Source organism: Carassius gibelio, chromosome A4, assembly GCF_023724105.1.
Source record: "Carassius gibelio isolate Cgi1373 ecotype wild population from Czech Republic chromosome A4, carGib1.2-hapl.c, whole genome shotgun sequence".
Taxonomy (NCBI): domain Eukaryota; kingdom Metazoa; phylum Chordata; class Actinopteri; order Cypriniformes; family Cyprinidae; genus Carassius; species Carassius gibelio.
In genome coordinates, this window is record NC_068374.1 from 22087257 (window position 1) to 22113293 (window position 26037).

A 26037-nucleotide genomic window follows, 5' to 3' on the forward strand; every position below is an offset into this window, starting at 1 on the left:
TGATGCCAAATGACTAAAAACAAGAGTGAAAAAACAGGGTTTCAGAAAGAACAAATAGAGAGAGACGATGGATGGATGGATGGATGGATGGATACATCACAGAGCACCTGTGCATCCATCATGCTTGAGCACTTTCAGGCTGTGAGAGATTGTGGGTCCCGAAGGCTGCTGACAGAGCGAGCAGGGAAAGTACCGTGAAATGGATCAAGAGTGTGAAAGAATAAGCAAAAAAAGAGGAAGTAAGGAAAAAGGACAAAAACTGGTGAGTTCAGTGTAAGTCAGCCTGGTGATATTCAGGCTCTTTGTTAAATATGTATGAGCGCTTTTAAGGAAAGAAGCTGTTTTAGTTGTTTGACTTCTAGAGCGACTCTAATGTCACGATTCTTACTGAATGATGTTGACTTTGACATTGACATCGACCTGTTTTTAGTCTGAAACACCAAATCTAGCACATAAAATTTTGTGGAATCAAGCAGAAAGCTCAGTTTACAAGTTCATCTTTATAAAAGAGTGTTGTGTTTTTCTCATGATCTAAAGTAGTTTAACTGCAGTCATGCTGCTCAGTCATATCTGCTCTATTACAAACAACAAAAGAAGCAACTTAAAGCGCGATGGGAATCATTATTTATTTAATAAAATTAAATGTACATGTACATAGTAGTACATAGAAGCAGTAGCTTATTCACTTGGCACAAAAAAACATGAGAATCTCAATTTGGATGATAAGATCAAAAGTAAATACAGATATTTACACTAAATTCTGAATCATAATCATGGGGATAATCCCAGTATTTCACTTAATGTTTATTTCACTATGACAAGAAGACATAAACTAAAGTGATGTGATGTGTAAGGTGTATGGTGTCCCATACTCTGAATTTATGCTCTGCGTTTATACGATACAAGTGCAAACACACAGCATTGAGTAGTGCTGTTACAGTCTATAACCATTAGGCCACACCTGCTAAGTATTGCTCAAGGGGATAGTTCACCATATATGAAGATTCTGTCATCATACACACCCTCATGCCACACAAAACCTGACTTACTTTCTTCTGCGTTAACATGAACTAAAATTTTTGGGTCACTGTCAGTTTGAAAGAACTCATTTACCAGAATTAGGTTTGAGATGAGAGAGTGAATACTTAATATTTAGTCTAAACAAAACATTAGCCGCTTTTCCACTGTCAGGCCAGTGCGAGCCAGTGCTTCAAATGGGCCATGCGGGGCTAATAGCCTCGGACCTATAGCACCAAGGCCAAAATAGTGCTGCGTTTCCACCGTTGGGCCAGAAGCTCTGCTGCGCTTCACTTAAACCCGCCTCTCCTACACGCCTCTCGGGAACAAAATCTTGAAACCCCATCATTTCACCAACAAATATAAGTTATCAGAAAACTAATAAGAAATAAGTCGCGGGAACTAGCGGGATCCCAAAACATGATAAAAGCGGCCGTTTGTTTGCATGCTTTGTTAAATATTTAAATCCAAAAGAATCGATGTTTTACAATAATAAGTGATACATTGACCATAATAATTTAATTTATCAGGATTGAAAAGTAGTCACACAGAAATAAAGCGTTATGAACATAGCCTGCTTATTCAGTCGAGTCTGTTTCTGTTTATTTATCACTTTAGCCTATACATCACATTTAGAAAGATGGATCATTTCTATATTTTTATAAAAGCTCTCATACAAAAAACATTATTATATTGTTTTTGTTTTTTTTTCATTTTTTCGAAACTCTCGAGACAAAGACTTATGACAGATAAAATATGTTGCTAAATAAATACACAATTACACAAAGCTGATTTCTTCAAGTGATCACATTTACCATGTTTACTATGGTAACGTTAATACCTAGCGGGCATAGTCTTTTACATCGTTTATAAATAATCCTGCCTTGTATGATGATCATAATCCACATCGGATCTAGTTATTTAAAACAGTTAAACATGCTGCTAACTCTGCCGATCAAGAAAATAAATTGTGCTGGCTATACTGTATAAATATCCAAAATGTTGCTAGCTGCTAAGCGCTTTGTCTTACAAAAAGTTAGTAAAAACACTGGTATAGGTAATATGAGTGCACTTGAAATATGAAGTGGAGGCAGGTCCGGATCTAATTCCCTCCCGGTCCGGTTCCGGGTCCAGACCAGAGCCCGGACTTTGAGAAGGGCTAATCTAAACCAATCTGGATCAGCTAAAAAGGAAAATGAGAAACCATTTTCCACCATTTCATCTGGATCTTCCAAAAAGGAAAACAACAAATGGTAGCATCAGGTCTAGTTGACAATTTTGGTGATTTAAGTCAATGAAAGCAACAAACCCCAAACATCAAAACATACAATATACCTGTACAGCATACAACATGCTGATAAGGAAAATATTGCAAACAGAAGCATATAGACCAAGTTTGATCTGACAGAAAGTGCAAAATCATGCCATGTTAATTTAATGATCTCAGATGACTCAGCGTCTGAACTCATAAAGACGAGGTGAAACCTCCTCAGAGTGAGAGGATAATTTTGGCAGAAGATCTTGAGACACTGAGGGTGGAAGGGAAGAAGAGACAGATAGATAGCCAGCTGCCAGGTTGAGACAGAAGCATGTTTTCAGCGCACGTATTAGAGTGAAGAGCGATCTGGAGAGGTCTATTATAGTTGAGGATGAGCGGGAAAACAAGAAAAACTCTTCAACCATGAAAGAGGTCAGGCGACACACACACACACATATGCAGGGACAAGAGTATCCTTTGAATCAGTGTCTTTGTCTAAACGTGAGGACAAGACACAACCCTAAACATGCTGAACTACAGCGTTTAAGTGCGCTAACCTCAGCAGAGCTGTCAAAAGTCACAGGAGCGAGACAGACCTCTGAACCCATCAACTCCCGGAGACCCTCAGTGACCCTAAAGCCTGGAAACTGACAGGCAGAGAAATCCAGTGAAGCCCACAAAACTTTCTGCTCTGTATCTCAACAGCCACTCTCCTCAGAGAGCAGAGGCCAGGTCACATCGCTCACAAAGACAAGAGGACTTGGCAAAGAGGATGGAGATGAAAAACACACAAAACCTGTTTCAGAAAAAGAGAAAAGAGGGAAGAGAAGAGGGGCACTTCGGAAGAAAGAAGGATGAGAGGGCTTGAGAGGAACATGCAAATGTGGAAATGGGACAAGGAGAAGGAAGAGAGGCAAAAGTGAGACAAAGAAAAATATGGACGGTAGTCTCGCAAATGGTGGAGACATGCGGCCAAACACAGAGAGACAGTGATGAAGGTGTTTCGGTAATAATCAGGCTACTGGGAAACACGGGCAGCACGCTGTAATAAAATACTAATGCAATTCTAATGAAATTAATGTGGTTAAGGGATGTTTCTTCAACTTCTGGCACTTTTATGTTCCAGTTCTTGAGTTTTGTTAAGACTAACAGATTTCCAATCTCTGTCACATTCAATGGTCTTGGAAGTTTTTTATCATGTCTTCATTTATATTCACCATTTTTCAATTGAAATATAGGTTTCTTTTTTACAGATTTTCAGGCCTAAAACTACTAAAATAAGTATTAAAAATAAAAACTATAGCATGTTTAAAACTACTGTGAATAAAGTAAACAAGATTGTGGCGAGTGGGGCGGGGCCGAGAGGCGTGGGAACGAGGGGTGGGGCTCAGGTGTAGCTCATCTCCAATCACTACACCTGGCCTCACTCCTCGTTCCCACGCCTCTCGGCCCCGCCCCACTCGCCACAAAGATACATTATAATTATTGTGTTAAAATGATTTTCTCCTTTTTTACCGATTTTTGTCCTTTAGTTGTGGTGTAATTATTTCTTTCTTTCTTTCTTTTCCCCTTAAGTTAGTGTATTGCTAGCAGGGAGATAATGGTGTCCATGAAGAGCTGGAGATGAAAAATGAGATGTAATATATTTTTTATGCACCTCTTCCAATCAAACTGTAATTTTGCCGAATTAAGCAAAAAGTATGAAAATACTGTTTGTGTGTATTGAGGATACATACAATGCTAGCACTGAAATTAGCCTTGGCAAGACAAAAAAGTTGGCTATTTTTATATTTTACAAAGAAAAAAAATTAGAGCTTATCTGTGCAAAATTAATCACCATGACTCTGTGATTTGTGGGCTAAGTTGGTTGCTAAGTTGATTTTTCAATGTGTTGTTCCAGATGCCTTAACAATCACCAATAATACATCAATTTGTAAAATATAAAACCTTCATTTTGATTGAATGCAGCTGCAGTCGGGTCATTTATTCTGTGATCTGACTGACAGAAGGAGGTGTGAATATGACGGCTGCTAATTGACAGGTTTAATTTTAGGGGAAAAGGTCAGTGAGGACACGGACAGAGATCATGGTGCTCTGAGGAACTGAGACTGAATTTTAACAAAAAACTTGCAATTAATAAGCTCTCTGAGTCTCACATTGTCTAGAGTCAATTTATGAGACAGACAGAGAAAAATAGACGAGACAGATATATAGCCCCATTAGAGAGAATTATAATCTGCAGACATTTAATTTGATCTCAGATAGGACGATAATAATATTTCTAGCCCAAGGCAACAGTCAAGCTAAGCGAGTATGAAATAGTTAATTATAGTCACAACAGAAAACCCTCAAGGAGAAACAACCCACTGCAACAATGCATGTGAATTTATTGGTTGGGACAAAAAAAAAAAGTTCAGAGTTCAGAGTCAAATGTTGACCACTTCAGTGTTTGTGTGTTCATAGCACTGAAGCCAATAATAAGTGATACTCAATTTCATATTCATTGGGTTGAATAATTGTTACTGTATAAAAAGTACAGTGACTATTAAAGACAAATTCCATCACACTATATTTGAAACTATCTTCAGCTTCTCAAAACATTCTATATTGAATTAGAAAAAAAAAGCCCTTCGGGGTTCTAGTTACACATCTTTAAATGTTATTTTCCACACACACACACACACACACACACACACACACACACACTTGTAACTAAACTGTCAGTTCAGTTTGTGCTTTGATTTGCAGAAGTGTTCAGTCACATCTATTTTTAGCACAGTTTCTGAGGTATTTTTGAGGATTTATAAAATCACGGCTCTTCATGAACTAATTTCGGTGCAGCAGCACACCATTTTATTTTGACTTGCAGCAGAACATTTGTTCTAATATCACATGACACGTGAAATGATTAATATAATAAGAGTTTAACCAGCCTCATTATTTCCTTTAGCTTCCTAAGCCATTCAATTATTTGCTGAGCACTTTCAACAAATATGCGTTGAAGCATCAGCCCTAAAGGGTTAGTTCACCCAAAAATGTAAAATAGGCCATGAATTACTACCCTGAGCAGACAATGCGCTTACACAGAATTGATTCCTCTTTCGCTTATCCTAGCTTCTGAATGAACACATACACACAAAATGATTTAAAAATAATTGTCTTGTAAACAAGTATTCTCGTAAACACATTCAGTTATGTCTTAAGCAGTGTTTGGAATAATGCCGTTTAAAAGAACGGCGTTAGGTAACGACGTTATTTTTTCAGTAACGGGGTAATCTAACGAATTACTTTTCCCATCGTTATAACGCCGTTAACATTACTGGACGTTAAATGCGGTGCGTTACTTTGCATTGATTTAATATAATATGTAATCTGAACGCACCCCTGGCTCACACAGCGAGAGGAGGTGGGTTAATAACGAGATAAGCGATTATGATTGGCTAAGGCAGAGTCATGTGTTTCATGGTAGCCAATCAGAGCCAGTGTTTTTACGTCAGCGGCGTCAAAAATACACACACGCAAGATTCGCAACAGCAGCAGAGATGGTGAGTCAGGACTCAGGAGCAATCCAATGAAAAGTTGGCATTTTCAAGGTGGAGATATAAGCACTAATTCAAATTCATTGTGGTCAAAGGCAAGAACGTTCATGTAATGTGTACATGTAATATGTGACAAATGCATCTACAAAGCTAGTGGCCAAAAACACTTTTCATAAGCACTATTCGGACAGGACTAGTTTTCTAAACTACGTTTGAGTTTCAATTCTTATCACCTGACGTCTGTGATTTTCATGTACCAATTCGGACGGGACTAGTATCTCCGTGTTTATTACAGAGGTGGGAGGGTCTGATTTGTGCAGCTGGGCGTCACAGAGATCACGCGCTCTGTATGCGTGCATTGCATTCATTCAGAATGATTGCCTTAGTATTATTACACAATAAATATTGGCTAGTATAACAAAACCATGTTAATGTGTGGTTCCTTTAGTTAAACTTGTTTTTCTTTTCTTTTTTTTATTAAATGTAATTAAAACATTATGTAACCGAGTGCATAAATGAACGTGAGTAATCTTACCTGATGCTGATATTACAATAGCCGGTATTAACAGTTTACGTGATCTTGCTCTTGATTTTATTATAAATTTTTTTATCATTTATTTGCTTAAGCAAATATATCAAACATCCGCGCGGTAAGAACATCTACGGTAATTCACGTTGGCCAAAACACACAAGGAAACGCGTTGTGAAATAAAATATCACCGGCAATCACAGACATTCGCATTCGGACGGGATTAGTTTTCTCAGAGGATCACTGAGTTTGCGAGAAAAACGGTAGGTAATTTGCTCTGGAATTATCACAGAGGTTGTGTGAGAAAAACACAGACGTGGCAGATTCGGACGGGATTAAAATCACCAAGTACGTCTGTGAAACGCAGATTTCTCTAACGACCCCCTGTGAAACTAGTCCCGTCCGAATAGGGCTTTACAAAGATAATACTTGGAAGATAAAACTCTTGCTGTATGTTGAAGTGCAATAAATATTGAAAGTTATGTACGAACACCTGTCTGTTCTACTCATTTTAACTGACTTGTGAAAATTGCTCAAAAAAAAAAAATATATATATATATATATTTGACATATAGCAACTTTTTTTTTTTAACAGTAACGCAAATAGTTACGTTCCCTGGTAATGAGTTACTTTTATTATAGAGTAATTTAGTTACTAACTTTTTGGAACAAGTAGTGAGTAACTATAACTAATTACTTTTTTTAAGTAACTGTCACACACCTGGACTCATTTAATGTGTTTTTGCCCGTGACCCAGTTTCTGTCTTTCCGTGTTTGATTAGTTCCCAGGTGTGTCCATTATCTTCCTCATGTGTTCCATGTCCCTGTTAATTTAATGATTCCATCCACCTGTGTTTCCCCAATTATCTGTTGTTCATAAGCCGTGTCCCTTCAGTTCTGTTTGGTCGGGTCTTCTCACTTGTGCTCACTTGTGACCATTTGCTACTTACGTGTGTCTACCTCTGTGCTCCATGTTGGATATCCCCTGTGTTGGATATATTAAAAGCCTTATTCCGTTTATCCTCGACTCCGTATTCCTTCAGGCAGCGTAAAACCGTGACAGTAACGTTCCCAACAGTGGTCTAATCCCATTTATTGTATTAAAATTAAATTTATAATGATTGGAAGATTTTTAATGACATAATTTTTTTTGTTGCTGTTGTTGTTCATAGAAATTATGTGGAAAATTGAGGTTCTTAAATATAAAATGCAAAGAAAACACAAGTCTTATAGCTGGTAGATGTCGGAAAGCATTAAAACAAGACGTCAAGTTGATATGTTCCTTTGTGTTAAAAAGCGTAAGTATTTCAAAGTATTTTAAAGAATTTAGAGTATGTTACTAAACCTGAGTAATCCAACGAAATACATTACTGTTTACTTTGTAATCTGTAGTGAAATGCATTTTTAAAGTAACCTTCCCAGCCCTGAGTGTCTGTGAAGAGTTTTTTATAGCAGCGTGTTATAGATTTAGCCTCTGTAGCCACAGGCCGGGTTCACACCGCAAGCTGCAGCAGAGCAGAAGCAGCGCGTATTTTTTTCGGTGCCTATGTTAACAGATGAGAGCGTTCACACCGCACGCAGAAGCTGCGCGGCAGAGCGTAGCAGAAGCAGAGCAGAAGCAGCAGTGCCGCGATCGTTTCGGCGCTGGGTCTATTTTTGCAGCGCTGCTGACGCTCAGTTAAAGTGAAAGTACACCTTTGATGGACAAAATAAATATTTCACACAAAAAGTGCTCTAACTGCACAAAAAAGCACATCTAGGGTGTTTTAACAAGAACTAGAGTATGTTACGAAAAGGAAATTAATATAAAAAAAATATGTATAGAAGATAAAGTGACCATGGCCAAAATGATCATGATCATGGCCAAAATACACATGTACTTAAACGAAAATTTGCCCAAAATTTGCATTAATGATATCTACTGTGTTCTTAGCAAATTACATAAAAAATGTATGATATTTAAAACCACCTATTTTTCTATTTTTTATAATAATTTTTATTTTTAATATATATATATATATATTTACAAAATCTGTTAAAGTACTTACAGTTCTATCCAAAAATAGACTTTTTTGCCGAAATACAAAAACAACTTTAAATAATTTATATTGCTAGCTTAGCCTTGGAGATTTATTTATTATTAGTAGTGGTCCTATTCTTTCGTGCTAACAATCATAAACAACAGCACGTGGTGTCACAGGCAGTGGTCTTCAGAGTGCACCTGGAAAGACAATAATGGACGACACTCGTCTCATTGTGGAAGTTGAGAAATATCAAGTTCTTTATGATCCACACAATGTACTTTATAAAGACTTGCAGGAGAAAGAAAAAGCATGGGATTATTGCATCTTATTGCAGATGGTAATTAATTTTATAGTGTTTTTGACGCTTTCGCTGGCACACGAGCAAACAACTCAATATTTGATTCAAAATTGATTCAATTGGAACCATTTATTTACAATTTCTAAATTACACATAAGCACACAAATAACAAAAGCAGGTGATACATGCATATATAATAAACAACTAAATGCTGATTTCAAGATGAGCAGGAAGTCAAGGCTGTGAACCATTTACAATACACATAATTTAAAACCGTTTATTAAATTGGTTTTCAGGGTGTTTTTTGGTAAATTTGATTGCAAACAAACCCAGTGACAAGATGGTAATATGCACCATGTTCTCTCCTACGTCGGTTAATGGGATGAACCCAAAGTCTGGGTCTTTTTAGTCTCCTTAATAACAAATATAGCGCGATGGCCTTTCTTCTATCAACAACTACTGCACGGAAAACAAAGACAGCAAAACAAAGATCCAACAAAAGTAGGTAACAATTAAATTATTAATTAAAAAAGCTTCTTGCCTAGTCTTTTTATTTAAATGTATTTTAAATGGGAAATAAAGCAATGCGAACGTACCCATTATAGAGCACTCTGACCAAAATCTGCTGTTCAGTTGCGCGCTGCCTCCGCTGCCGGTGTGAAAGCAAAATAGGCGCGCGCTGCTTCTGCTCTGTCTACCTGCTGCTAACGCGCTGCTTCTGCTCTGCTGAAACTTGCGGTGTGAACCCGGCCTCAGGCTGCAGCCACTGGCTGACAGAGCGCTGTGATTGGTCAAGGCCTTCCAGCCCAGCCAGCTATTTGCCCTCTCGGGGTCGAGACAATTAAAACATAAAGACAAGGTGTGTTCGACATCGGCTGCGGCTGGATGCAACCGATCGGCGAGAGTAGCCGCGTGCAGGTGGGGAGGAGCTGAAAACGGAGATATGAAGCCGGACACGTTGTGGCTCCCGTAGTTTGCTGCAATTACGTCAGTCATGGCAGATCACGTGGCGATTGCTTACTTGATCGCGTTTAATGTGTGTATAAGTGGTGTTTTGGAAGGGTCTTGAATGTTGTTAAGTTGAAGTTACAGCAAGTTGTTAGCAGTTTGCTAACCACATGCAGGTGAAGTATAAACACTGCAAAATAAACTAAAGAATATGAAGAAACCAAACAAATGGAGGAACATAATGTATTATGTATCATTTGTATAGGAGCATACATTTATGACCACATTAGATTGTATGCTTTTAAGATTAACATTTTAGTTCTTAAAAATGCTCATTTGAATAGGTTATGCTGCTGAATACTGTAAAAGGTCTGTATAAAAAAGAAAGTCATGCAAAATAAACACACACAAACTTTATATTAACAATAAAGTAAATACAGTAAAACAATATTTAATAAATATGATTTATAAGATGAAGACGACATTAAAACGTATTGAACTGTTTTAAAAGTCCATATGAGAATTTCTGAAACTGAAGCCGACTCGCAATAAACTTGAAACGCACGTCATCTGTGTCATCAGTGAATCCAGCCAATCGTGGATCAGTTGTGTCGTCATCAGAATCTGTGCAGCCGCTCTTCAGAAGCTGCGCTGGCTGAGTTCTCCGGCTACTCTCGAATCGCTCTCGTGGTACTTTGACGGCACACGTCACAGTCACGTGGCGTCAGCGCTGTATCAAGTCGGACAAAATTTCTAACCGGCATGCACTGCTTCAAGTCAGCCGACGATCGGTTTGCGCAAAACCGCATGAAGTCGAACAAGCCTACAGTCTTCCTCACTCTCCGGACCAGAGCTCTTTCACCACATCCACCCATCCATTCCTGATTCAGCTCCATAACATTCCTGCTCTTAACCCCTCCATCATTCATCATCCTGCACTATTGTCTCTCTCTTTTTCTTCCAATGGCAGTCCGCAGCTCCCTGGACACTGTTACATCACCACACAGCAACAGATGAGGCCAGAATGACTGACGCTGACGTGGGATTTACCACATTGATTCTGCTCATATGCACACACAAACACATGCACTGCTCAAACACATGCATACACATGTACATGCAATATAAACACTCTTAATTACACATGCATGCACCGCTTTGTGTCCAGGCAAATGTTCCCGCAAAACACACACAAGCACAGGGTGATGGCAAGGACACAAGTTCTGCTTACATCTATTTTGTTTATGTAAATCTTTCTATAAACCCATATCTCACATTTCATGTTGTAAGCTCTGTGGATGAATTTGTAAGATATTTAAGGGTCATAAAGTACATTTCTGTAGTCATTAATATTTGCACTATTCTCCACTTGTAATATTTTCAAAATGAAAATAATACTATATATAAATACATATATACAAAAATAAATACACACACACACACACACATAATAGGTTTGAATTATTATGACCCATTTGATTTGACCTCAGGCTTCTCTATTTATCTCTACTCTTGCATCCCAGATCTAAACTAGCACAAAAGCATCAATCATGACGCCCTTTACAGCCTGAATAAAACAATATGTTCAGCATAAACCAACATCTAATCAAGCGATCTGTCACACGAAACTAGATTCAAAGTTCTGGGAGTTCAGTCTAAAATACAGGATATTCCAGTAAGGAAGATGAAAACCCTACTAAAGCAGAAATTAGTAAGATAAATAAAACTAGATGTGAGACATGTTTTGGATGTGAATAAAAAATGAGAGAGAGACTGCTGCAGGAGACCCTGTAATGCTAAACTGCTTTTTTTTTCTGCTATATAGTTTATAAAAGAATCGACCTAACACACCCTGAGGAAAAAAGCCAGAGGAACAAACTCTACGGGGAGGAATCTTGTTAAACAGAAAAAAGTGCTTTGCACAGAAAATCCTTCACTAAACGCTCTCTCAATTGAAAATGTCCACCTAAATATTGCTTGTTTGAAGAATGTGAGCATTCCTGAACTTTTAATTGTGTGCAAATAAAACCAGTCCAGACGAGACAGTAGAGCTGATTATGTTATTGCTCAAAATCTCATTTCATGTCATATTTTCAGTAAATCAGACTCCAACCCACCTCAGATCTCAAGGAAGGACTTCAGACAAAGAAAAGAGATTGAGAGGAGTGTGATAATTACCGTCAGATCCAGACTAATTAAAAGCTTCTGCTGATCTGGTTCATCTCTAAAGCACCATACATTACAGCCGCATCAAACTCACATCAATGCGTCTAAAACTCTTTCAACACATATTCAATCTGCCGATCAGTTTCAACTGATATCAGCAAAAGATGACATATTATGTTGTGTGAAGAAATCTTAGACAAATGGGGTGAAACATTACGAAATAACTCAAAAAAGGGTTGACACATTCGATCAACACATCTTAGGCCCCGTCCACACGGAGACACGTTTCTGTGAATACGCACACATTTTTTATCGGACAGGCGTTTCGTCCACACGGATCCGGCGTTTTCATCAGGTGAAATTGCTATTTTTTGAAACCGGGTCCCGAGTGGATAAATTTGAAAACGCCGTCTTTGCGTTTTCGTCTGGACGGCTAATCCGTATATTTTCTGAAACGATGACGTCATCAGCCCACGTCTCCCCCTAGCCAGACACCTCTACGTCACGTAACAGCAACAAAAACATGAACAAACACTGAATGATTGTCTTTTTATTAACTAACATTAACACAGATTAATAAATGTATTGTTCCATGTTCGTTTGTGTACCACGCGCAAGGTTTATGAGCATAGTCCAAGTCTTCTTCTCTGTTTTTAGTGTATCTCTGTGGCAGAATTACATACCACATACTGGTCTGGCATGAATACTACATCATTATGCGGTTTCGTGTGGACGCGGATATTTCTTGAGACAAGGAAAAAAAAGAAAGGATTGGGGAAAGCTCTGTCTCCGTGTGGACAGGGCCTTAATTGTGCATTACCTGAAACATGGATGGTGATGCATTTTTTAAACTGTAGACACTCTTGTTCATCTTGACTCATCAACCTGAAAAAAATGGTAAATTAACTTTTGCATTTTGTTTATGTAATAAATGTAAAGAAGAATGCCGTTGCATTTATTTGTGTGTCTTGTTGTCCTACAATGTGATGGCAACTTGACATTTCGCCTGGCGGTCCGTCTCCTCTCTGTCATAATCAATCCAATTATAGGATTACATTACACTTTATTGAGCAGTGCTCTGGGGGCCAGTTTGTCCAGATCTAATCCGCATTATAAAATCTGCTATTGGTGAGCTGAAGAATTCTTGAGTTTTTCAATTTGCTCTTCTCACTTAGCCCATCAAACCCCTCTTCAGCCGCATCACTGTCCGTCTGAGGGGCTTTATCCTTAAAACCATTTAAAGAGCCCATAAATACTTAAATACCATCATATTCCATCCTTTCCATGGAGCTTTATAAATCAGCATAAACTGACAGATGGCCATTAAACTTACAGCATCCCCCTATGATGGGTAAATGTGATTCTGATGGATAAATGAAGGATTTATTAGGCACAGCTCTCTGTTTTTATATATTTATTTTTTCTCTCTTTCTCTATACAGTTCATCCTAAACGTCCAATCAGCACGAGCCGCCAGCCTTCTCACAGGTGATGAATGAGGCTCCAGCGCATCTCTGACTAAACCAGTGACAGCGTTACTTTCTCAGACAAATGACTCTGATCTACAGCACAAACTGAGGCTGAATTAAAGCCTGTAAGAGCAATGAAGACGGGATTCTGCAATCAAACACAAAAGTGAGTGAAGCTAAACTTCAAACACTTTGACCACCACACACACACACAATGTAAAACTGCTTACAACGGCAGATGTCTGGAGTGAAGATAGAACCCTGAGCCCTGACAGCGTGAGACTCATTTGTGTATAGCGCTGAGGTCAATATCATTAACACACACTCAGTAGGATGTTTGCTCTTTAGTGTGAAGTCAATACATCTGATTTTATTCCCTCCTTCTTTTCCAGAATTTTTTGTGGTGGTACTATGAACATCGATACCAGAAAGAGGTGGTAATACCACCATAGTGCAGTACCATAGTACTTCTGTACATCATATTATCATAGTGCTGAAGTATTACCATATAGTACCAGGGTTTTCTAACTGGTGTCCATGGCTATTATCAACAGGGGAAAAAGTGTAGTGTTTTGCAGAAACGTAGGTAGAGGCACGTAACTTTTTACTTAGTGTAAAAAAAATCACTAGCTATATGTCACCAAACATATGTCATATTTTGGATGCTGGTGTGACAATTAAAGCTCCAATATGGAGGAATTTTTTAATAAAATTTCCGAAAATAACTTGCACAGTGTGATATATTTCCTCCAGTTGTGTACTTACAATATCTCAAAAGTCTCCAAAGATTTTTTATTTCAGAGAAATTCCGATTTTAAATAACTGGCCGTCCCGGAAAAGAAATTCACCTCTTAGTGACGCAATGTCCGCTCTATACTTTGTTTCCGGTGTAGACCATGTGATGTTCCACCACATCAGTCAAATGTCACATGGTCAAATGAGGAAGTGGTGGTTATGTTATAGCCGCGCGTATGGTTTGGTTGTCGTTGTTATGGATCACGATTACTCTTTGGCGAGTATTGAAGTGCCAGTAAAACGTAAGCGTCCATATTCGGATAAACGCAGACTGTGTGACAAACGGAGGAATAAAACCAGGATAAATATCGGCCAGACGTTTACGAGATGGAGAGAGCTGCGCAAAAATCTTGGACTTGACAGAGACTCTCGCTCTCGCGAGTGTATTGATAGACAGGTAAGCAAATCAATTATTTATTTTGTTATTGTACAAGTAACGTAATAGTTACAGTAAAGATGATTTTAATAGATATGAATTACACCACATGCCTGTACATCGGATATGTTTTGTTAAAAATATATTTAGTCGTTACTTGCAAATGTTCGTTCAAATTTACTTTTAGAACGATTGGTTTGAGCACGTTAAACAACACGGCATTAACCATAAACACGTAACACTGCACCCCAACAAATCATTTAACAAATAGCTGTAAGTTGTAATGGGATAATATATGTTAACGGAGGCCAGCAAGTAGTGCTGTGCAGGTAAACCTCACTGGTTGTAGCCATTTAGCCTCTTTGTTAGTGCGTCTGCCTCCCATGCCGAAGACCCGGGTTCAAGCCCCACTCGTCGCGAGTGCGAAGAGCGTCAGAGAGGACCCGAGAGAGAGGGTTTACATATAGTATAACATTTCACGTTCCTTGCAGTTCATTATGATGACATAAAATAATACGATCAGATATACAGGTAATACAAAAAAGAATAAATTACCTCATCCGTGATCATGATTCGTTTATCCAATTTAGATACATTGCTATTGTGAAAACGCATTAAAAACGACATCTCCCATCGTCACCTGCTTCATAGCGTCATCAAGCTTCGCCTTTGTTATTGTTGGAAATGCGCCCTCTTGTGGTCAATTACACAAATCACATATTGCAGCTTTAAGACTTATATCAACTTGTTTAGTCAGCAATAATTTCACAGCTTTACCAATTGAACATTATGGACAGCAACTGACCAACAATAACCTTTATAAACTGGTCTAAACTAGCATGAAAACTCATGGGGCTCTATGGCATGTTAAGGAGGATAAGAATTTGATCTTGATTTTACAATGATAAAGATGTGTGAGAAAACAACTGTAGCTTCAGCACACCTGCAGCACGGCCAGAATATATCAGTCCTAGTCGTAGCTGAGGATTATGGGAAAGATGCTCACACTCGGGGAAAAGATTACACGGGACACCAAACTCAACTGACATCACAAGCTGCCAGACACATCACAGCCGTGTTCCCCTGCTGTATTTTTTTCAGTATAATCTGATGTCTGGATCCCTCAACCATCAGCAAACTTCCTTTTTTAATCTTTTAAAAGGAAACAGCAGAGTTCCTCCTTGCTGTTCTGAATCTCCATCTCTGCTTCAGCTTCAGGTTTGAGTCTCAGCAGGAGGAGAACTGAAATGATGGGCAGAATCGATAGAGACCAGAGGGCTGTAGATTTCAGAAAGAGGCTGATAGATGAAGAGACACGAGGTCTGTGACATCGCCTTCAACTTTAAAACAAAGCAAAACCTCGACTCAGCACAAAGAGTGAAACACGGCTTCAGCTTTCATCATTCCTCAAGCAGGCCGAAAACACACACAGCTGTGATTAAACGCACTAAAGGTCATTGTGTTTCCTTGAATACAGGCGCACTGCTGCTCTGTACTGCAGCTCTGACAGCAGAAATTGAAGAACGAAGAACTCAACGCAAGAAATGACAAGTGAGAAAAATGAGAACATATTGCAACATTGTAGAAATGTTGGTTCACTCTTCGTACTGCACTGCACTCATGAGAAACACAGGAGAGACTCGAGAGTCCATTCATTCCAGCAGAGTTTGACATCAGCATGCTGCTAAAGACATGATGCACTAGCATGCATTAAAAAATACACAAGTACTGACAAAAAATTAGTCAATTTTAATGTGAGTAGTAAGTACATTTACAGTCAACATTTAACCAAATTGTACTCAAATAACACATTTAACTGAAGTGGTCCCAATATATTTTAGGATTTTTAATTTATTAGCATAAATTATTTTTTTTGTGAAGGATACATATAACCATCATTCAAAATATAATTAAAAAAATGTCATTTAGGAGAATAATGTGATATTAATATTGATAAAATCTAAAAATAAAACTATGAAACTAATACCTATAACTAAATGTAATATTAATAATAATAATAATATTCAATCATAAAATAATTTGAAGTCAACATTCCTCAGGCTTCAGGATTATGTCTATAATGTTTTGAAATGTAAGAAGACTTCTCACCAGAACAGATTTAATGACACACTCTCACACTCTCATTGTTCTAGATGATGAAGGATTCTAACTCATATTGAAATGCAAAACAAAACTCATGTAATATTAATAGAGCAGCTGCAGACACCTGTATGTTTTTATTAACATCTTCCAAAGATGAACATGACAGCTCATGTGATTCATGGCACCTGAGGAACAGCAGTGTCAAGCATCCTCTTTGATCATGTGACCCTGTGTGATATAATAGCATTCTATAATAATAATAATAATAATCTAATAATAATCAGCAATATAAAGCAGAACCCCTGTCACACACACACATTCATAGTGAATAAGCGCTCTGGTAATGGAAAGCAATATAAAGGTCTCATTCAGTGATGAGATGTTTTTCATTAACATGTGAGGAAAACAGAGTTAATAATGGTTGAATTCTCCTTTTATACCAGACAAATCATCAAAATATCATTTCATATGCTTTTGATGAAGATTTTGGTTTTGTGCTCCAATAAGGAGAATCTATAACCAAAATGAACTCATCAATCATACTGGCACATTTTACAATAACGAATACTTTTGAAATGAATGAATCTGAACCTCCTTCTCTTGAAAAGTTGTTCAGATTATGTTCAGAACAGCACTCTACCATACTACTCATGCTACTGTTGCATTGTGCGTATGTTGTACGCAGATTTTACATAGATTTTCTACATCTGTGGACTATTCTCCTGATCAGATGTTTAGTATTGCATAATGTTTACTGCTTCATATTCAGTGTGTTTTAAACAAAGAAGTAGTGTTCCATTCTGCACATTATGTAGTAAGCAGTATGCTATTATTCATTTTTGAACATAGACACCTTTAGAAGAACTTCAAAAGTCAAAGATCAGGTTTGAGAAGCACTTGGAAGCACTCTGTAAGTCGTTCCTCAGTGAAAGAACAGAGATGGAGGGCATCTGTTAACATTCATCAGACATACAGCAGCTTTGTGATTCTTTTATAATGTGCCTCATTTTTCATCTCTAGTGAAACACCCTTCAGTTTTACGACCGTCACTTCCACACTGATGGTGAGCCACTTTCAAAACGTCCCTCGTCTGAACTTGATGATTAGCTTTAATGAATTCTAGAAGAGATTACCAATATCCTTGGGATTTTTTGTATTAAGGGCCAGACCCAGTATATTCACAAAGAGAGACGGGGAGAGATAGTGATCGAGACCCAAAATGTGAAGCTTGTGCTAAGATTTTTATGAAGTATAGTGAAGGAATGAAGGGTAGGTTTCGGGGAGTAAGGACACTGAAACATAGAGTAGGAAATACTAAAAGTGAAATGACAGTGCCAGTGCCAGAGTTGTAGCGATAATAAATAATAATGACGGACAGAATAGCGCTGAAAAGTGACCTTGCAAAGGACGGAAATTGCAAAAACGAGTTAAGGGAAATGGACTCATTCGAAACAGAAAAAACTGTCCCATCCATGTCATTCTCCTCTGAAAATATTGTATATGCAGTGTCTGAAAGTGTCTGCTTTACGTGAGCATCAGATGTCCTCAAACGTCCTGATGTCAGTCCTTAATATCTCAATCTCTCACATTAATACACATAGTTTGATCTCAGGCTCTGGCACTGTCACTGATCTCCCAAGACTGAGGAAATTACCCAGAATGCTCTGTTCTCACTATAATCTCATAAAGTAGAGGTGCCCCAAAGGTGAATGTGATAAATGTCATCATTCCCTTCATGCAGTAGGTTCAAATAAATCTGAAGGTCTTGTGTGTGTGATCCGATCTCAAGGTACATGCACTTCAGACAAGAGGAACTTGTTGCTTGATCAACATGCAGGAAGTCCAAAGGAATGACAGCCAGAGCAGTGAACGACACTGGGATTTGATTCATCTGATTAGAAGGACTGGATCTCTTCCCAGTGTCCGGCTCATCACACACACACACATACACACTGCTGATCCTTTCAGCACTTTTAACAGCTAAAGCAGATTAACCCATCCACATTTGTCATGCATTCGATTTCCTTTTGCTTTTGTCAGTATCTGTCACACACATGCAACAGTCAAGACTTTGGAGAGTCCGGAGCGGCTCAGCCTCTTTTTGATAGATCATTGATCTCTTTCTGAGGAGCACTTACTGTAGATCAGTATCTAAGAAAGATCACATCCCTCTCAAAGGACATGCTTAAATACGAACAGATGATACAGTCTTCAAGAAGCAGATCATATTTACAGCAGACACAGAAATGCAGCTGTCAAGTTAACATTTAAATAAGAGTTAGTGCATTTTAAAAATATTTATCATTGCGCATATGTTTAAAATACAAGTTAAATATTTAAGAAATGTATACCATTCACTATCATATAATCAGTATAGACTAGTATTTTCTATGAATTTCTTCAGTTCCCTATAGCTGATTACTCACACAAAGAGTTGTATTTTCAACTACTGCACCATCTGAAGAGTCAATTTTAATTGTCTTGTTCTGTGCAGCTGTCAGAACTATGGACTTCTCTGTGTGTTTTTTCCCCCTGTGACCCAGTACCTAGTATGGAACTGCCCACTCTCCTCTCTCTGTTGTCTCCACTGGTCTTGTCCAGCCCTCCTTCATCCTTACTTTCCTCATCCAGTCCTTAGGGGGCTTCTGATCCTCCAGTGTCCACTCCTAGAAAGTGTCCTCCAGTGACAGCTTTTAGAATGTGCCATCCAGTGGCCGCTCCTCCAAAATGCCCACCCTCCCACCCACTTCTACCTCCTCCACCGCTGTCATCTCGCAGCCCCATGCTCACCCTCAGCCCACCATCTATGCGGTGCAAGCCCCGCGGGATTGCCATCCACCAGCATCGCCATGGTCGGAGCCACCTCCCCCTCCAGTCTCTGAGGCCCGTATTCCGCCTTGGCCCATAGTCCCAGTGGCTCCACCTCGGCTCCTAGCTCCCTCACCTCCACCATCAATCCATCAGCTCCAATGGGCTCTCTCATCCCTATGCCTCCGCCTTGTTCGGGTATTGACCCTCCATCACGTCTGGACACCTATCCACTGGCTGCACCTAGTCGCTCCGTCCCACCAGCTCCATTGGGCTCCTTCATCCCACCAGCTTCACCTTGGTCCTCAGTCACTCTGGCTCTGCCACATATATCTGGATCTCCGCTAGGGTCACTAGAGCCCTTGGCTCCACCCTGGCCCTCCGGATCCTCAGCATCCCCCTGGCTCATTGGCTCTCCGTCTTCACCTCAGGTTCCTCCTCTGCCTGCTCCGCCCCCTGGAGTCAGCGGCCATTCCTCCTCCATGGCTCCTCCCACCGTCGACTCCACCTTGGGCCGCTGTTATGGCTGTGGCCTGAGTCCTGCTGTGCTCTTCCTGCTCCAAGCTCCTCCTGGCTCCTCCCTCTGTCATCCCCTTCCTGGCTCTTCCCTCTGTTGTTTCCTTCCTGGCTCCTCCTTCCGTGGTCTCTGTCTGCCGGACCCCTCCTGGGAGTGTTATTGCCTACGGTGCGAGGACGCTCCTTCCTGTGACACAATTTCTGTCTCTCCTTGATTGTTGATGAGTTCCCAGGTGTGTCTCTTTAGTTCCCAGGTGTGTCTCCTTAGCTCCGTCATTAGCCTGTCTTTATAAGCAATGTTCTTTTAGTTCAATTTTGTCGGGTCTACAAGTTATGTTCTGTACATGTGTGAAAGACTGTTCTCCATGTTGTATTTACCCCTGTCCTGGATTAATAATGATTTTTTTATTATTATTCTCGGTTCCGTGTTCCTTCCTGCACAGTGGCATGACGGCAGCATCTCATTAGATATACAAATTGATTCAGTGTTTGAGCAACAGACGTTGAAAAGGCTCTTGTTTTCGGCAGGATTCAACTTAGTCTGACAATTAGCCGTCAAGTTTTTTTACAGCATACAGATTTGTGGGGGTCTAAAAGAAAGTGGCTGCAAATGCTCATAATTTATCAATGCATTCAACAGGAGCTAAAGAACGTCCTCACAACAGCTCCCAAAAGCATCAGACAGTTTGATTCTTGCAGCTGAGGACACTTGTTCATGTAATGAAAGATAAATGGATGAAGAGTGTCATGGATGCAAACACACTCCGTTCTGATTATTCATGGAGTTCATTCATATTATTATCATTCTGCATGTGACTTTTCTGGAAGCTTTTTTGTCAAAAGCATGAAATCGATTACTGATGAACAAAGTCTATTTTCTTCTCTGGTTTACATCATTCCTTGAATCTTTTTGCTGTCATTCCCTTTCTCACCCTCTATGAGAGAGAGAGTAAATGGAAAAAAAAGGAACAGAGGAAGAGTCACAGTAAATGACGGCTCTGATTAAGTTGCTCTAATTGGACTCTGCTTCAGATTCCACGGGTCTACAATGGCTCACTTTGATGAATGAGTCATGTTGTGTTTTGTGCCGTTAATTCTCAATCTGAGAGAAATTGTTATGCATTTAGCGACAGATCATATGCCAAGAGCCATGGATAAAAATAACTTTAAGTCAAAGAAGCAGCAAAGCAAATGACTCGAAATCTCTCAGGTCAAATAAACCTTAAGTAAAATAGTGTGAGGAAATTCTTTCAATTGCTGCAACAAGCTTTTAAACATCTGTGTGAGGTATTTCAAGGATTTGAGATGTGATCTGACCTTAACCCGTACACTGTGATTTCATTTCTTTTGCATGAGCACAATAACAGAATGTCCCTGTTTTGAGACCAGAGGGGCTGCAACTGCACCAACATTTAATACACAGATGGTGCCTTTACGTAATGGACACATACATTACGTCATGAATCATCATGACGGGGCGGCAGTGGCTCAGTGTCCTTGAACAAGACACCTAACCCCAGCAGCTCCTGACGAACTGGATGGCGCCGTTGGTGTATGAATGAATGAGTGAGTAAATGGGTGAATGTGAGGCAACTTGTAAAGTTGGATGGCCATAGGTCTGTTGAAAGTGCTATATAAATTCAGTCCATTTCTCATATGAAGCCACATTTCACACTGAACCCACCTCACCCTTCAGTGTAGCAGTGACATGCAACATTATGAAAAACGTATCTTAAGATCACAGACTCAAATAACTTATTGTGAACTAAATCTAATGTTTTCAATCTATACACTCATGGACATGTTCTTAAAGGTCCTGTTTTTCCTGTTTTTTTTTTTTTTTTAAGCTACAAGTGTTTACAGTGTGCAATATAACACGTGTTCATGTTTCTTGTGTAAAAAACACAGTAGTTTTCACACAATTTACTTATCTGTATACTGCTGTTTTCACTGTCATAAAAACGGGCTGATGACTTCCTTGTTCTATGAAGTCCCTACTTCAGAAATACGTAACGAGTTCTGATTGTGCCAGCAGTTCCCGTGTTGTGATTCGACAGCAGCTTGGCGCATGTTGCCCTCCTGGAAACGCGATTAGGCTAGTTTTGGACTAGTTTTGAGAAGCAAGTGGGCAGGATTTGTTTTGAAAACCTGGCAACCTTGATCTGAACGCACGTGCTGGAGATGTACCTATAATCACAGGAGCGTTTTTACTGACGACATGCGCACGAAAATCGCATTCGATTTTTTGCACAGCCCTATAATCTAGTTAACAAAGCTAAACAGCGTTGGCCTTTTTGTAATAAGTTACAGAAACTGTTAAATGCATCAACTTAAATAATAAAATACACTTACTGGTTGTGGTCCATAAACAACTCCTTCTCCAGAAAAAGAGGGAACTGCTCCATCTTTCAAGAATAATCTTTGTGCGAATCCGGCATTAAACTGATTGAAAATGAGGAAGCTCGCTGTCCTCAGCAAAATGTGCTGCACATAGTTTTACATGTGGATTATAATTTTCAGGAACAGAGTTAAACATAAATTGTAACCATTGATCTCTAAGTACAGCGTCCCTGGGAAGCCCAAACAAAGGTGATTGGACTCCAGGATGAAAATAACACTCTGCAAACGCAACTCTTCCTCTTCTTTGTGGGAGGGCAACAAGACCACGCCCCCTTTGTGTGTATTCATGTGGGCGGAGGTTAGTCAAAAAACTGTTTTAGTGATGTCATTCCTGGAGGAAATAGAGGGATGTAGTCCAAACGGGTTGTTCGATTTAGGCAAATTCTGTTAAATAAAATATCTCGCTTGACATTGAACGAGCTTTATAATTTTACAGATATTATTTATAATCTAACAACAACATTACACGCTAACTAAAGTCTGAAACATGGAATCACGAGGAACGGGACCTTTAACAATGAAATGAATATGTATTATAATTTTTATTTATATTATCTTTATCACGTATTTACATTGTATTTCCACATTTTTAAAGATGAAATTGCAATTTAGCATATTTAAAATATATTAACTTTAAAAGTCATATCAAATACACTGCAACTAACTGCATGCTATTAATCATTAGTTAAGCATTAGGAAACAGTTAATTCATTCATCATTTATAAAGCATTAATAGACATTTATAAGCAGTTTATAAATACAGATATAAATGCTTTATACCTGATTTAAAAGCATATCTATAATGTATTTAATAATTTTTTTTTCATACTTTATTAATGATCAATTTATGATTTCTAAATTAAGTATAGCATTATTTACACACAAGTTATTAAGGAGTTGTCAGTGGTTCATAAGATAACTTAGAAATTGTAACTAAATGATTAATAAACTATTTAAATGTGCATTCATATATCTTTTTATTCAGACATATAGTAATAGTTACTTATAGTATTAATAAATGGTTTATTAACATGTATTTCTACTGTAATTCAGGGTTAATTCAGATTTGCATAACACCACCCAAATGTTCACGCAAAGAAAGAAGGTGTAACATTTTTTCTGGCTGTTGCCATTGGCGCCATGTCGTGGAAATGCTGTTTCGTTGTGAAACTACTTTGTTTGTTCTTCCAAAAGAGGACACAACTAGAAATCAGTGGTTAAGTTGTATTTGCAACACTGTTCTAGAACAATTCAACACAAATATTCAGATGTGTGCAGCGCATTTTATGGAGAACTGTTTGCTGATCCTGGGAGAGAAGACTATAATGCTGTCTGTTATACAGTGAGGACTATTTATGCATTGTAAAGCTTTTACAAATGAGATTTAAAGGCTGTTAATATTTCTATGTTCTGTATCACTGTGTTGTGTTTTTTTTCTGTTTTTTGTTTAGAAGATAACTGAGCCTTTAAATATCCTTTATAAATTCTTTACAAGGCATAACTAGTCCTCACTTTAGATGCGCTCACATAAATAGTTAACTGATCACTACTAAATGCGTTATAACTACCTGAATTTACTACATTTCTTGTGATCTCATGAATCACTGGCTACTCCTAAATAACTGGTTTGTAAATAATGCTATACTTCATTGAGAAATGATAAATTGATCATGAATAAAGTATGAAATTACATATTATAGATATGCTTTTAACTCAAGAATAAAGCATTTATATCTGTATTTATAAACTGCTTATTACTGTCTATTAATGCTTTATAAATTATGAATTATCTGTTTACTAATGCTTAATTAATGATTAATAGTTTGCAGTTATTATAAAGTGTTACCACATGTTTCATAATATATATTATCTGCAAGTACAGTTTTATATATATATATATATATATATATATATATATATATATATATATATATATATATATATATATATATATATACTTTTAGGATTGCTAAATTTTCCTCACTACCACTAAATATTTGAGATTTAATAACAGATTTAGTTTGATTTAAAGTCATAAGAAGAAAGAAAAAAAGAAACCCTGATGGAAAAATCTTAAGCTGGCCGCTGTGTTTTGGAACATGCTAGATGGTCATTAGCTGCTGCAAACTAGCAGATTGACTGCCATGTTCTGAAACGCAGATAATGGCTTAAAATGGATTTACCAAGAGGTGAAAATGAGAACGAAAGTAATTCAGAAAGTAGATGATTCCAATGTTGTGGGTCGGTCTTAACCCAATTAGCAAACTGAGCAAATGCTTCCTAGAGAGCATTTAAGAGAGTAATTAAATATTACATGCACACTCAAATACACACTTACATGCAAATGCACAAACAAACATTTATTTTGGAATATAATGACGGACAGACAGAAGCCCAGAGAGATTGATGGCTATATTCAAATGAATACAGAGAACTGACAGGAACCCAATGGAGTGAAACACTGGCACAGAGAGAGTCTGATGTGAGCCAGTCCGGCACAAGCACACTCACACTTCAAACTACATACAGTAGAACACATCAATACAGAGACAAATGCACACTTTAACACCACACACATGGTGTTTGCTCTACTTCCCTAGACAAAGCACAACCACAAACGGCCTAAAATGCTTTTAGGATCAATAAACCCAAGACTGAGTTGCTACTGACACTCCTTCACCTCTACACGAGCACGAAACAGAAAGTCACACAGAAGTGACAGCCAGTAAAAATGGAACAATGAAAAATCACTCTGTTTCCCTTGAGAAGAACAGTTATTGCCCGTTTCAAAAGCTTCACTGAAGCCAGACAAAGCAGAGACATTTCACCGCCCATCTTACCTAATTTAGGGAGGGAATATTTGACTTTGAAGTAATCCTGGTAAAACTGCAGCAGTCTCTTGGTGATGTGCAGAGCGTAGTCCCCCGATCCGCTCTGGATAGCGTCAGGTCTGGCGTACAGCCGAATCTACAACAACGCAACATAAGAAGAGAGAGAATAAAAGTCAAACTGTGTTATGAGCTGAATGAACTCTTGGGACTCTATGGCTCTGGATTTATCCCTAACCTGAATTCCCTCAAGGACAACAGTTATGGACAACGGTTATGGACTTGAAAGATTAAGTTCCAAGAGAAATCCGTGGTGAATATATCTGCCAAATGCCTTCATCTGGCTTGTGAATTTAGCATTTTCTTTCAAGTGTACTTTTCTCCACCCCTCATCCACTGTGCGAGGCATTAAGAAATATTACTGTCACCTACTCCAAAAGAAAAAAACAATAATTTCATTGTCTTCACAGACTATAGGAAGATGAGCTTCAGTTTTTAGTGGCTCTAATAACAGAATGTCCAATGGAAAACTACACTACCCATAATACCCTGAAGAGATATCCAACAATTTAGAGATGTCACTTTTGCATGGAAAATTATTAGCATATTGGCTGTTATAGACTATTAGTACTATTAAGCACATATTAATGCCACATTCTGCATGACCATATATTAGATTACTTAATTCTACCCCATATCTAAACTTAACAACTACTTTACTATTAATAGGCAGCAAATTATTAATTTATTGAGACAAAAATTGTAGTTAATAGTTAGGTGAAAACTGGACCTTAAAATAAAGTGTGACATATTATTTTCGTCTTTATAATAAACATTTTGTACCATTGTTTTGATTTGAAAAAAAAAAAAAATCTTCAATGGGATTAATAGTTCACTCACACATAAAGACTCATTTGTTGAAATCAAAGTTTTTAATATTTTGATTCACCTCATTGCTGGTTGG

At 38.3% G+C, this 26037-nt stretch overlaps 1 protein-coding gene across 1 annotated transcript in view; it reads right to left on the minus strand.

Annotated features, from left to right (window-relative positions):
- Window positions 1-26037, minus strand: part of LOC127972926 (thyrotropin-releasing hormone-degrading ectoenzyme-like) — a 113437-nt gene that overhangs the window by 78067 nt on the left and 9333 nt on the right. Inside the window, exon 3 of the mRNA XM_052576933.1 lies at window positions 25086-25212. Coding sequence (XP_052432893.1) covers window positions 25086-25212 — 127 coding nt within the window. The remainder of the gene's footprint in view (window positions 1-25085; window positions 25213-26037) is intronic.